Source organism: Pelophylax lessonae, assembly GCF_965119305.1.
Source record: "Pelophylax lessonae genome assembly, chromosome: 5".
Lineage (NCBI taxonomy): Eukaryota > Metazoa > Chordata > Amphibia > Anura > Ranidae > Pelophylax > Pelophylax lessonae.
Genome location: NC_138772.1, coordinates 442543260 through 442555884, shown reverse-complemented (window position 1 = coordinate 442555884; position 12625 = coordinate 442543260). Strand labels below are relative to the sequence as shown.

Sequence of the window (12625 nt, the reverse complement as noted above, 5' to 3'; positions counted from 1 at the left end):
CCCCCCTTTTTTTTTTTTAATTGTGACAGCTAGCGGGAGGGAGAAGATCCCCGCTAGCTGTGAGAGTGGGGGAGCAGGAGAACGGTCTGTTCATAACATGTTACACTCTGAATATTATGGATGTAACATGTTACAAAAGGTAAACTTATCCTTTAAGGTGATTTACCCTCTCTATTTGTGCTTTTTGTCATTCTCTCGGAGAGTAAAAGTGAAAGAAAACCCCACATTTTTGAGTTGCCAATAGAAGAGGAATAAAGGGGAAATCATCTAATGGTGTCAGCAATTCTGGTAGTCCTAGTGACAACCAGTCTCCCTTACTTTGGTGTGGGGGGGGGGGGTAGTTTGTTTCCTGTTGTGACTGTGGGATGGGAAGTGAAGGAAAATCTCCCCAATGGGACAAAGTTGCCAGCAAAAAAATCAACTGACGTGGTATAACCCTCCAAAATGAAAAATAAATGTTTTGCCTTTTGTTCTACTGTAAGAAGGTAGAACCAAAGTCAGCAGTATCATTCAATTCACAGTACCATTTTGTAAGGTAGCAACTCAGCAGCAACAGGATTGCTAAAAAGAGCACTTTTCTGCTCCTTCCTCACAATACAAAATACTTCAGAGTTTCGCTCTTCAGTGGGGGAGCAGCAATGGAGTGTCATGTACCTGGTTCAGCCAATAAGGGAGTGACGCTTTAGGAGCAGGTTAGTTGCAAAGAGCCTGATGCTGGCGAGTTATGATTTGTGCCAGCATAAGATAAAATAGTTAGAATAAATCAAAGATAAACTGTAAGGCTTAGTTCACACTATCCTGCACAGTAAAATGCAGCGTTCTATAGACTAAGGATCTTTAGGTTGTCCAGACCGCTTTATTGAAGCATGATCACATCACAAAAAGGAAAGTGCAACGTTTCAGAGTACTGCAGGATCCCTTTGTCAGGTAGATAGAGGGTCTTCTGTGTAAAGCCCTTTCCTACTTTTGAGCAGACGTGTTTACCCTTATACAATGACTGGCCAAACTCAAAGAGTTTACTGCCACCTTCCCCCTCCTGACTTGTATCCTATGAATGCAGAATTTAACAAAAAATGGTCTGGCCTCACTGTGGACCTGGTCATTCTTGCATTGAATGGTCAGACCATCGTTTGTGTTGTCGGTACCTCCTCCTTTAAAGACTCCTATAAAGTGAATAGGCGTTTGGAGACTCTGCTGAAATCCTCCATTGCGCTTAAAGCTTGGGTGACTGACTGGGTATAGTAAAGGTGCGTTTTGCACGTCTTTTGATGGAGAGCCTCTCTTTGGCAATTCCCTCAATGAATACACTGAGGCAGCTACCGAGTAGGGGGTTCAGACCCCATTACCCAAGTTCACAATTCTCTCAGGATTGATATCCCCTACTTTACAGATTAGATCCGGATTTCTCACATCCAGTACACCCTTCAGAATTGTTTCCCCTTACTTTATATTGGCCAGGTGTCAAGGTCTTTTCTAACACCTTCTTTTAGCACAACATTTTTGTCTATGCCTGAACCATGATACAAAAAAAAAATGTTTGTTTTTTAGTGTTATTCAGTTGCCTCTAATGAGTTTTTTTTTCCTAATTATGTGGGTTTTCCGTTGAGATGGCCTAGGGGTAGTTTATTGGTTCTAGGTTCGCAATCCCCTCTACTGAGGAGGTTAGTTGCACGATATAGAGCAGGGATTCCCAAACTACGGCCCTGCAGCTGTTGCAGAACTACACATCCCATGAGGCATTGTAAAACTCTGACATTCACATACAAGGCTAGGCATGATGGGAATTTTAGTTCCTGAACAACTAGAGGACCATAGTTTGAGAATCCCTGATCTAGAGCCCTGCCCTGAGACCAGGCTTCCTTCCCTACCCCTTCCATGAGTGAAGACCACCAACTCACTTATTTCTGGGTGATAGGGCACTTATCCTTCCCTTCCCTAGTTCTTGACCTTGGTGGTGGGCAACTTTATTGCCAGTTTGTTATTGGGGAAAGGTTGCCACCCTCCTTACCCCAGATTTCGTAGGTGGTTCCCTTTCCTCTCCACCTGCAGGCTATAGGAGCTTTGGCAATTACCTGCCTTTCTGACATTCTTCCTTTGTTTATGGTTGCAAAGTAGCCTTGCCAGGCAAATTTCCAATATCCTTACTTTCCTAATACTCCCTACGTTAGCACATTGCATCCCTTGCTTTGGATGCCTCCCTTACAACTTCAGTCAGGTTTATTTACCCAGCTTTGTAGTCTATTAGAGATGGGCTCAGGCATGTACAGGATCCTAGTCTCAAACCACCTGCCTGATTCCACCAGGAAGCCGACAATGCACACCGCTAATCACAGACATTGAGACTTTTCCCGGTCTGTGCAGCTGCGGACCGGGAAATGTCTCAATGCCTGTCATTAACGGTGTGCATTGTCGGCTTCCTGGGGGGGGGGCGGGTCGTGCAGGTGGGTTGGGACTAGGACCCCGAGCAAGCCTAAGCCCATCTCTTTTAAGACGGTTCCACCTACAGATCTGATAGGGAACCTCATCCTGAGATCTCTACCTATCCTCCATTCTGTACTTCCTTTAGTTGGGCCCTGCTTGCAGCATTTCAATTAGGACCCTGTAGGTCCTGGTCAACCTTGTATCTCTTCTCCATATCTCTTTGGACCTTGCATTACCTGTGTAACTCTCTGCTGAAGGGGACTCTTCCTTGTCACCTGCTGGGACTCCTGCAGGATCCGAATAAAATAGTTTTCATTTCTAGGCGATCCTTACAATAACAGATTCTCCTACTTCTGTACCCAAACAGCATTGGTACTTTTACCTTGGATCCTTCCAGCTTTTTCCATTTGGGGAAATGTTTGCCTTAAAGCTGGTTTCCTCCTGTCTTCCATTATGCTTTTCATTGTCCCTGGACCACTTTTATTCTTTCCCCACCATGTCTTCCTGGACGATATGACATTTATTTTTCTTTACACCCTATAGGGATTAGAGGTCAGCCTTGACTTTTTTTTTTGCTATGTGCCATGTCTCCCTTAGGACCTGCCCCCTTTTCTGCTAATTCCCAATTGAATTGCCCGCTCTGGCTTCCTCCCTCCCCTTCCACCCAACTACGTGGTCATTTTGTCTCCTTTTTTACAAGGCTTCTACTCTCTGGGAATTGAGTCCCTCTCCCTGCCTGAACCCATTCTGCCATTGAGATTGGGTAATACAGCACCAACCAGCTAAACTACTACTTGGATCAGATATACTGCCCAAATTAAGCTTCACATTTCTCCCAAACCATTGGTTACAAGGCGGCTGTTGAGACTCTGCTGTTGCTTGCTTCAGCAGCAAAGTGCATCTACTATTGACAGTTTGTTTGGGTCTATTCACCCTTCTTGTGTTTTCTTCTTGTGGGCCTGTTGATGCTGTTTAGCTGTATTGTATTATTACTCTAACATGCAGAATTTATAGGTACGTCAAAATGACATAGATAACAAGCAGTTAGGTTTAGCCTGGAAATTATAATTGGCTTATAATTTGTTGTCTGCCTGGCTAAAATAATACATTTAAAAATATATATTTTTAGCTATAACAAAGGAAACCATATATAAAAAAAACAAAACAAATATGTCCTCTAATGTAACAGTCAAACAATATTGGGGTCCTGTGATTGAAATGAATGAAAAAAGGTCAATGCCTTCATATATTTCTACATTATTCCCTTTTAGAGTAGTAGTATCATTTTACCTTGCAAGAATGCATTATAGCTTTTCTGTTTTGTTTTGTTTTTTTTAGTGTTTGTAGTGAAGCTTTGAGTTACTTTTTAACACTTACATCAGAAAGTCACCGAGAGGCCTGGACAAACCTTCTACTACTGTTTCTTACTAAAGTCCTGAAAATCAGCGATGACCGAGTAAGTACTATTGACGTATTCTTACAATGTTGACTCAAATGTCCTCTCCAGAGCCATTTTCACAATTTAGCTATAAAGTGTTTGATCCCCTGCTGATTTTGTACGTTTGCCCACTGACAAAGAAATTATCAGTCTATAATTTTAAGGTAGGTTTATTTTAACAGTGAGAGACAGAATAACAACAAAAATATCCAGAAAAACGCATTTCACAAAAGTTATAAATTGATTTGCATTTTAATGAGTGAAAAAAGTATTTTATCCCCCCCTATCAATCAGCAAGATTTCTGGCTCCCAGGTGTCTTTTATACAGGCAACAAGTTGAGATTAGGAGCACTCCCTTTAAGAGAGTGCTCCTAATCTCAGCTTGTCATCTGTATAAAAGACACCTATCCACAGAAGCAATCAATAAGATTCCAATCTCTCCACCATGGCCAAGACCAAAGTGCTGTCCAAGGATGTCAGGGACAAGATTGTAGACCTACACAAGGCTGTAATGAGCTACAAGACCATCACTAAGCAGCTTGGCGAGAAGGTGATAACAGTTGGTGCAATTATTTGTAAATGGAAGAAACACAAAATAACTGTCATTCTTTCTCGGTCTGGGGCTCCATGCAAGATCTCACCTTGTGGAGTTTCAATGATCATGAGAACAGTGAGGAATCCGCACTGGAGAATCTTGTCCATGATCTCAAGGCAGCTGGGACCATAGTCACCAAGAAAACAATTGGTAACACACTACGTCGTGTAAGACTAAAATCCTACAGCGCTGCAAGGTCCCCCTGCTCAAGAGAACGCATTCACAGGCCCGTCTGAAGTTTGCTAATGAACATGTGAATGATTCAGAGGAGAACTGGATGAATGTGTTGTGGTCAGATGAGAGCAAAATCGACCACTTTAGCATCAACTCAACTCACCGTGTTTGGAAGAGGAAGAATGCTGCTTATGACCCAAAGATCACCATCCCCAACTTCCAACATTTTTTAGCAGCCAAAACATATACAGTGCATCCGGAAAGTATTCACATTGCTTCACTTTTTCCAAGTTTTATGTTACAGCCTAATTCCTAATTGGATTAAATTCATTATTTTCCTCAAAATTCTACAAACAATACCCTATTATGGCAACAGGAAAGAAGTTTGTTTGAAATCTTTGCAAATTTATTAAAAATAAAAAATGAAAAAAAAAAAATCGCGTACATAAGTATTCACAGACTTCGCCTTGACAATTGAGCTCAGGTGCATCCTGTTTCCACTGATCATCCTTGAGATGTTTCTACAACTTGATTGGAGTCTGCCTGTGGTAAATTAAGTTGAGTGGACATGATTTGGAAAGGCACACACCTGTCTATATAAAGTCCCGCAGTTAACAGTGCATATCAGAGCACAAACCAAGCCATGAAGTCCTGTAGACCTCCGAGACAGGATTGCATGGAGACACAGATCTGGGGAAGGGTACAGAAAACTTTCAGCAGCATTGAAGGTCCCAATGAGCAAAGTGGCCTCCATCATCTGTAAATGGAAGAAGTTTGGAACCACCAGAACTCTTAAAGCGGGCCACCTAGCCAAACTGAGTGATCAAGGAAGAAGAACCTTAGTCAGGGAGGTGACCAAGAACCCAATGGTCAATCTGACCGAGCTCCAGCCCTCCTCTGTGGAGAGAGGAGAACCTTCCATGGAACAACCATCTCTGCAGCACTCCACCAATCAGGCCTGTATGGTAGAGTGGCCAGACGGAAACCTCTCCCTAGAAAACGGCACATATCAACCCATCTGGAGTTTGCCAAAAGGCACCTGAAGGCCTCTGACCATGAAGAACAAAATTCTCTGGTCTGAACAAACCAAGATTGAACTCTTTGGCCCGAATGGCAAGCATCATGTCTAGAGGAAACTAGGCACTGTTCATCACCTGGCCCAAAACCATACCTACAGTGAAGCATGGTGGTGGTGGGATGTTTTTCAGCGGCAGGAACTGGGAGACTAGTCAGGATCAAGGGAAAGATGAATGCAGCAATATACAGAGACATCCTTGATAAAAACCTGCTCCAGAGCACTCTGGACTTCAGACTGGCGCAAAGGCTCATCTTCCAACAGGACAACAACCCTAAGCACACAGCCAAGATAACTGAGTGGCTATGGGACATCTCTGAATGTCCTTGAGTGGCCCAGCCAGAGCTCAGACTTGAACCCGATTGAACATCTCAAGGGGAGATTTTAAAATGACTGTTCACTGACGCTCCCCATCCAACCAGATGGAGCTTGAGTGGTCCTACAAAGAAGAATGGGAGAAACTGCCAGAAAATAGGTGTGCCAAGATTGTAGCATCATACTCAAGAGAGTTGAGGCTATAATTGGTACCAAAGATGCTTCAACAAGTGTTGAGCAAAGGCTGTGAATACTTATGTACTTGTGATTGTTTTTTGTTTTATTTTTAATACATTTGCAATGATTTCAAACAAACTTCTTTCACATTGTCATTATGGGGTATTAGTTGTAGAATTTTGAAGAAAATAATTAATTTAATCAATTTTGTAATTAGGCTGTAGCTTGACAAAATGTTGAAAAAAGCAAAGCGCTGTGAATACTTTCCAGATGCACTGTATACTCCTGTATAATATAAATAGAAAAGAAAGAAAATATTCTTTCCTAATCTTACATCACATGTCACAGAGGAGTTATTAATCATGACTATTTGGGTCATGCTGTAACCTTCAGGTGCATGGACACTGGCCAAAAACCCAGACATAACCACTCCTAGCTCAGTAATGTTCTTGATGAATGTGCCTCCCTGGGTTTCTCTGAAGATTTTTTTTTGGCGTTTCTATTTCTATAACTTCTAAGCTGGTTATTGAAATGCTGGTAGGGCAGAGATGGGCTTTATCTGGATTGATCGTAATGGCCAAGAGGGACAGTACCTGGACCCTGTATACAAGAGCTGGGATGGCCTTTTTTATGTCTGCTCGTCGTCACTGTAACCTGCAGGTAATGTTTTTGGGTGTGAAGTGTACCTAGTAACTTCACTGGCAGGCTGCTATACAGGTCTGGGGCAGTGATCCCCCTAGAGGGGAGTCAAGTGGAGTCCCTGCAGGGTGCATGCCTCCTGGCTCTACAGCTATTGGCTAGTGCGTGCCTGTGAACACTAGTGATGCAATCCCCTGGGCTCCGCTCAGAAACTGATGTCAGATGTCCCAGCAGTGGTACAAGTCCTGGAAAGGGTGCTGAACCTTCAGAAGTCAGCACAATTCCTAGATTATTTAGGTCTAGTTCTCACTGCAGCATGGGGGATGGCACTGCTTTCACAGAAGAAATGCCTGTCTCTTCGAGGCCAGGTTGAGTTTTGAGGCCGTTGGAAGTCCCTCATATGGGACTTCCATGAAGATGCTGGGGAAGATGGTAGCTGCCTTTGACGCAGTCCCCTATGCCCAGTTTCTCTCCAGAGCTCTGCATTCAATATGCTATTGGTTTGGGACAAGCTTCCTTGGATCTGCCAATACCTCTGACTCCCTAGACCAGATCAGCTCTGCAATGGTGGATATCCATGCAGATGTTGGATACAGAAAAATCCTTCCGTCGGAGAATTGGAAGGTCTTGAAGACGGATGCCAAGCTATGAGGCTAGGAAGGTGTTTTTGAGAACCTCTTGGTTCAGGGGACGTGGTCTTCAAATAAGTGGAAGTTGGGTCTTCTAGACAGGGTGAATTTGGACAATGTCATAGCTTTGGCATATATCAATCATTGAAGTGGGGAAAGCAGTCTCCTTCTCAGGAGATAGTGGTCCTGATCATATCTTGGACAAAACTTCACATTTCACCCTTCTATGTTGTAGCACATTTCCAGCATGAAAAATTGACAGGTGGATATTCCAACCCATCGGCAACTGAATCGGGTAGACTGGGTCCTTCACCCAGAGTTGTCGACGGAAATTTGCCTGCGGTTTGGGGCATTGAATGTGTTGACGTCCAGATTCAACAAAAAACTGGACAGCCGTAAAGCAGGTAAATGCCTTGGCGACTCCTTGGCATCCATTTTCCCTGATCCCTGATTTCCCTTTTCCCTGATCCCTGATTTCCCTAAACTTCATCAGAATGAAGGGCTTTCCAGTGATTATCATACCTGCATGGCCAAGAGGAACTTTGTACACAAACAACTTGGATCTCTTGGCAAACAAGATATGAGCTATTCCAAATCAGCTAAATTTGCTGTCGCAGGTTCCCGTCTTCCATCCTGCTTTTCATTCACTGACTTTAACAGCATGGTTGTTAAAGCCAAAGTCCTGAGAGAAAGGGGAGTTTTTGACTCTGTAGTCCCTATCCTCTTTAAGGCTAGAAAATTGACTTTCTGGAAGGCATTCTATTGTACTTGAAAGGCTTTTTTGCCTAGTGTGAGGCTTGTAACTTTCATTTCTAACAGTGTCATAGGGCGCATTTTTGCTTTTCTCCAGTCTGGTGTGGAGGTGTCTCTAGCCTTAAGTATCTTCAAGGAACAGATCTCAGAATTGACCATTCTGTTTCAGAGACCTCTTGTGTCTCATCGCTCAGTAAAGTCTTGTGCAGGTTGTCAGGTGGATTGCCCTGCTTCTGCACTTTAACCTTGACCTTAACTTTGTCTTGTCTATTTTACAAACTTCTTTTAAATCTCTCCTATAAATTCCCTTGTTGCTCCTTTTTGCTTAAGGTTGTCTTTTGTCGCTCCTTTGCTTAAGGTTGTCTTTTTGATCACCATAACCCCATGGGGTCTCGAAGCTGGCTGCGCTTTCCTGCAGGGAACCTTTCCTAGTCACTCACCAGGATAGGATGGTGTTGAGGCCTTGGTCCTTTTTCCTACCTGAGGTGGTTCTTCCATTCCACATAAGTCAAGGCATTAGGTTACCATCTTTTTAGCCTAATCATAGGCATCTTAAGAAAAAGGTGCTTCACTCTTCAGATGATCAAGCTTTTTGAGTTTATCTGAAGTCTACGGCCTAATTTCAGCAGTCTGATTCCCTATTTGTTTTGCCTAAAGATCCCCATAGGGGTCAGGCTGCTTCTCAATCCAGTATTAGTAGGTGGATGTGTCAGCTCATTTCTCAGACATATGGAATCGGGGCAATTTTCCTCTTTTACCGGTCAAGGCTCATTTTACCAGGATTGTTAATGCTTCCAGGGCTATTTAGCATCAAGCTTCTGGTGTTCATGTTTGTAAGGCTGCCACCTGGTCTTCTCCTTACCCATTTTTAAAGTTTCCCAGGTAGATTCGTGCCTCAGTGGACATTGATATTGGTCAGAAGGTCTTGTGTTGTTTCCCCTTTTGTTGTTCTTTTAGGCATGTTGGCCTTGTTGCCGTGTTGCCCACCAACCCCTCATGCTCAGCGCTTTGGGACACCCCAAGTAATCATGAAAATGCTTTGTGTCCTGTGATGTATGTTTAAAGAAGAGCTCCAGGCACCTATCAAAAAAATAAAAGTCAGCAGCTACAAAGAGTGTAGCTGCTGAATTTTTAAAAAACAGCCACTCACCTGTCCCACGGTCCAGCGGTGAGCTCACCCCAGCCGTCTTCATCCTCTGTCCTCCCTCGGCGGCGCCGGCATCTTCACCAAGGGCACCTGGCTGTGACAGCTTTTTCGCTCCTCAAAAGTGCCAATTGTGCAAGAGGAGCGGGTGACAAGTCCTTAAAGAGGAAGTAAACCCTCCTCTGCAAGTTGTACCTATAGGTAAGCCTATGATAAGGCTTACCTATAGGTACTGTAAATATCTCCTAAACATGTACCGTTTAGGAGATATTTACCTTACATGCAGCCAGTGATGTCACTGGCACATGCGCTCTGAAGAAACGGCAGCTCGTGCCGTTCCTTCAGAGCCCCGTGCCGTGACCGTCGGCTCCCGCGCACGTGCGCGGGAGTGACGTCACCGCTGCTCCAGCCAATCAGATGGCCGGATGCCGCGATCCCGGAAGATGGGCGACTGGACATGTCGCCCGTCATAGAGGTAAGCGGGCGGCACGGCGGGGGCTCGTTCTAAGGTAAGTATTTGATAATGAGCTAATATGCGATACATACTAGCTCATTATGTCTTTCTCTTTCAGGGTGAAAAAAAAATAATAATTTTTCGGTTTACAACCTCTTTAAAGGGGAAATTCCCCTTTGGGTTGTTTTCCGCTTTAAGCTTAGGAAATCTTGGAGTACATCACGGCATACAGAATTTTGTCCGCTCTTGGCTGTCCTCATTGCTTGCCACAAAATTGAAGCTTAGGTGAGCTGGAAATGGTTATGCCTGAGTGGGGATTCCTGGCTTTTTTTTATTTTTTTTTTTCGACCAATGTCCATTCACCTGAAGATTGCAGCATAACCTAAGCAGTGATGAATATTAATTCCAATGTGTCCTGTAATGTACTGTACTTACAGGTATAACAGAAATATTAATGTTTTCCTGTTTTGGTCTGTGATAGTTGTAAAATGACTAGTGTTTAGGGAAAGTACACAGTATACATTTTATTCTGCTACTCATCCTGTTTATCCTAAGACATAAATTATATTGATTTAATAATTTGTCATTTGTTTTTCTTGCAATATACCAACTTCTAATGGGGACGTTTTTACCAAGGCATTACATTGGAAGACATGAAACGTTTTAATTACTATAAAGATTTTTTTAATATTATTAACAAAAAAGTAGAAAGGGAGGAGCAGGGAGCCAATTAAGGGTAATCATGAGTTTGAGCTGGGAGGAATTTTGGACACAGGAGCCGAGTCCAACTTTATTGTTACATATTTGAATGGCCAATCTCATATATGAGCAGAAATACTCGACTTGATAAATATTTTATTTATATAGAGAGCCCTCAACTTCAGTACCAGGTTATCTCAGGAAACACAATGGTGATTAGACTTTTTTGCAGCTTTTTACAAGCTTTTTTTTTAAAGCATTTTAGAAGTGTATTACAAGAGTTTTACAGCTTCGGGAATTTTTGTTTAGCCAATAGAAAGAACTAGGGGGAGGAGAGGGAATGGAAATAAGGAGTGGAGAGCTGCTATTTAAGCATTTTTACAAACGTTTCTACAAGCGTTTTTCTGCTCAATTCAGGCATTTCTATTGAAGTCTATGGGGCCAAAAATGCTTCTAATCTGCCAAATAGAAGCTCATGTACTTTTTTGAGCTTGAGGCATTTTGCTTCAGGTGACCGAACACTCAGATGTGAACATTGAAATTAATGGAATTTTACTTGTTGGGTGTTTTGGAGCTTTAGAGCTGAGCGTTTTACAAACTAAAAATTGCTCACGTGCGAACGGGGCCTAAAATTGTTGCATCAAGTGACTCTTGTACCTTAAAACAATGTACAAAAGATAAAAAAAACTGATATATACAGTATATATAAAAATCTAACTGCATATACTAATGGTTTCATTTTCTATTTACTTGCAGTTTAAAGCTCATGCCTCCTGTTATTACCCCCTGCTGTGTGAAACCATTCAGTTTGACTTGATCCCAGAACTACGTGCAATTCTCAGAAGGTTTTTCCACCGAATTGGGCTTGTTTTTAAAATCTCCTTACCCCCAGATCAGGACCAAGACAAGTTAGGACAAAACATGGAGCTTACCAACGTACCGTTCCAAGGGGACAAGAGACAGAAAGCCACCCATGAAGATAACCTTTGAACCTTAAACAATTTTCTATTGTGATTTTAATGGTACAGCTGCTGAATATGATGCTTCATTACACTCCAGACTGTCTTGTAGTAGACACTGTCCCCTTACTGGATCATTTCTAGCACAGAGCTGGATTGTCTTTATCCAGAGCCCTAACTGCTGTATAAAGTACAGCAGATAAGGGGAGAACATGAAACCTATTTGCGCCATATAGAACTTGAGAAAACCCTAATCTATAAAGGGGCTGAATGGCCGAATTCACCTCTCCTTACTAATCCTTTAGGATGGAAGAATTAAGCCCATACCACCGAGAAGAGTACAAGAAATCGGATGTTGCTATTTTTTTGTTGCACTCTGTTAATCAAAGAACTTTTAAACATCTGTGAAGTAAAACATGTACAGATGTGCAGGTCTGTAATATAAAAGATAAAACACTATATGCCGATCTTCCTGCGATATTTGATTTCCTCATTTCCTCACTGATTTGCTGCAGATCCCATTATTTTATCATTTATGGAATGCACTAGGTTTTTTTGAGATTTAAAAGAATAAATATTTTTTTAGTTTTCTTTAATACTCTATTTTAGCCCTGATGTTACTGCTGCTGACTTTTCCAAGCAGAGGCTGACAATACTGCATTGACTTCTCTGTAAAATAATAATAGGGCTTTGAATAAAATGAGCGATTTTTCCTCTTGGGCGACCTGGGACTTGAATCAGCATAACCAAGTCTAGGTTGCATCTGCTGTTATTATAATGACAATGCTCCCTCGTTTGATGTAGATTTTACTCTGTACAGAAATTAATGTTAAATATATTAAAAGTAACAAATCTGGCTTTGGTTTGGCCTGTGGGAAACCTAATTTTTTGGGGTGGGGTTGGGATTATATCACTACTGTGAATTGTGCTTCAATGGTAACAAAACAAAGAAACTGATTCTTGTTGAGTATTCCTTCTTGCGGTGGATGTAGAATTATTACTGGAAAAAAAATGTACATGGTACAGATCTGTAAAGTTTTCTATGTAAAATTCTGTACAACTTTCTGTACTATATTGGTTCTCATCTGGTATATTCTAATCAGGTTATAGGTCAATAAAGATTTTGAATTCTTTCATCATTGCAAACCAAGAC

At 42.2% G+C, this 12625-nt stretch overlaps 1 protein-coding gene across 1 annotated transcript in view; it reads left to right on the top strand.

Moving 5' to 3' along the window:
- The window catches only part of ARFGEF1 (ARF guanine nucleotide exchange factor 1), a 319100-nt gene extending 306771 nt beyond the window's left edge, over window positions 1-12329 (top strand). The window contains exons 38-39 of the mRNA XM_082258428.1: window positions 3760-3877; window positions 11270-12329. Of these exons, the coding sequence (XP_082114554.1) occupies window positions 3760-3877; window positions 11270-11503 (352 nt within the window). The 3' untranslated portion in view covers window positions 11504-12329. The remainder of the gene's footprint in view (window positions 1-3759; window positions 3878-11269) is intronic.
- Window positions 12330-12625: the final 296 nt, after the last annotated feature.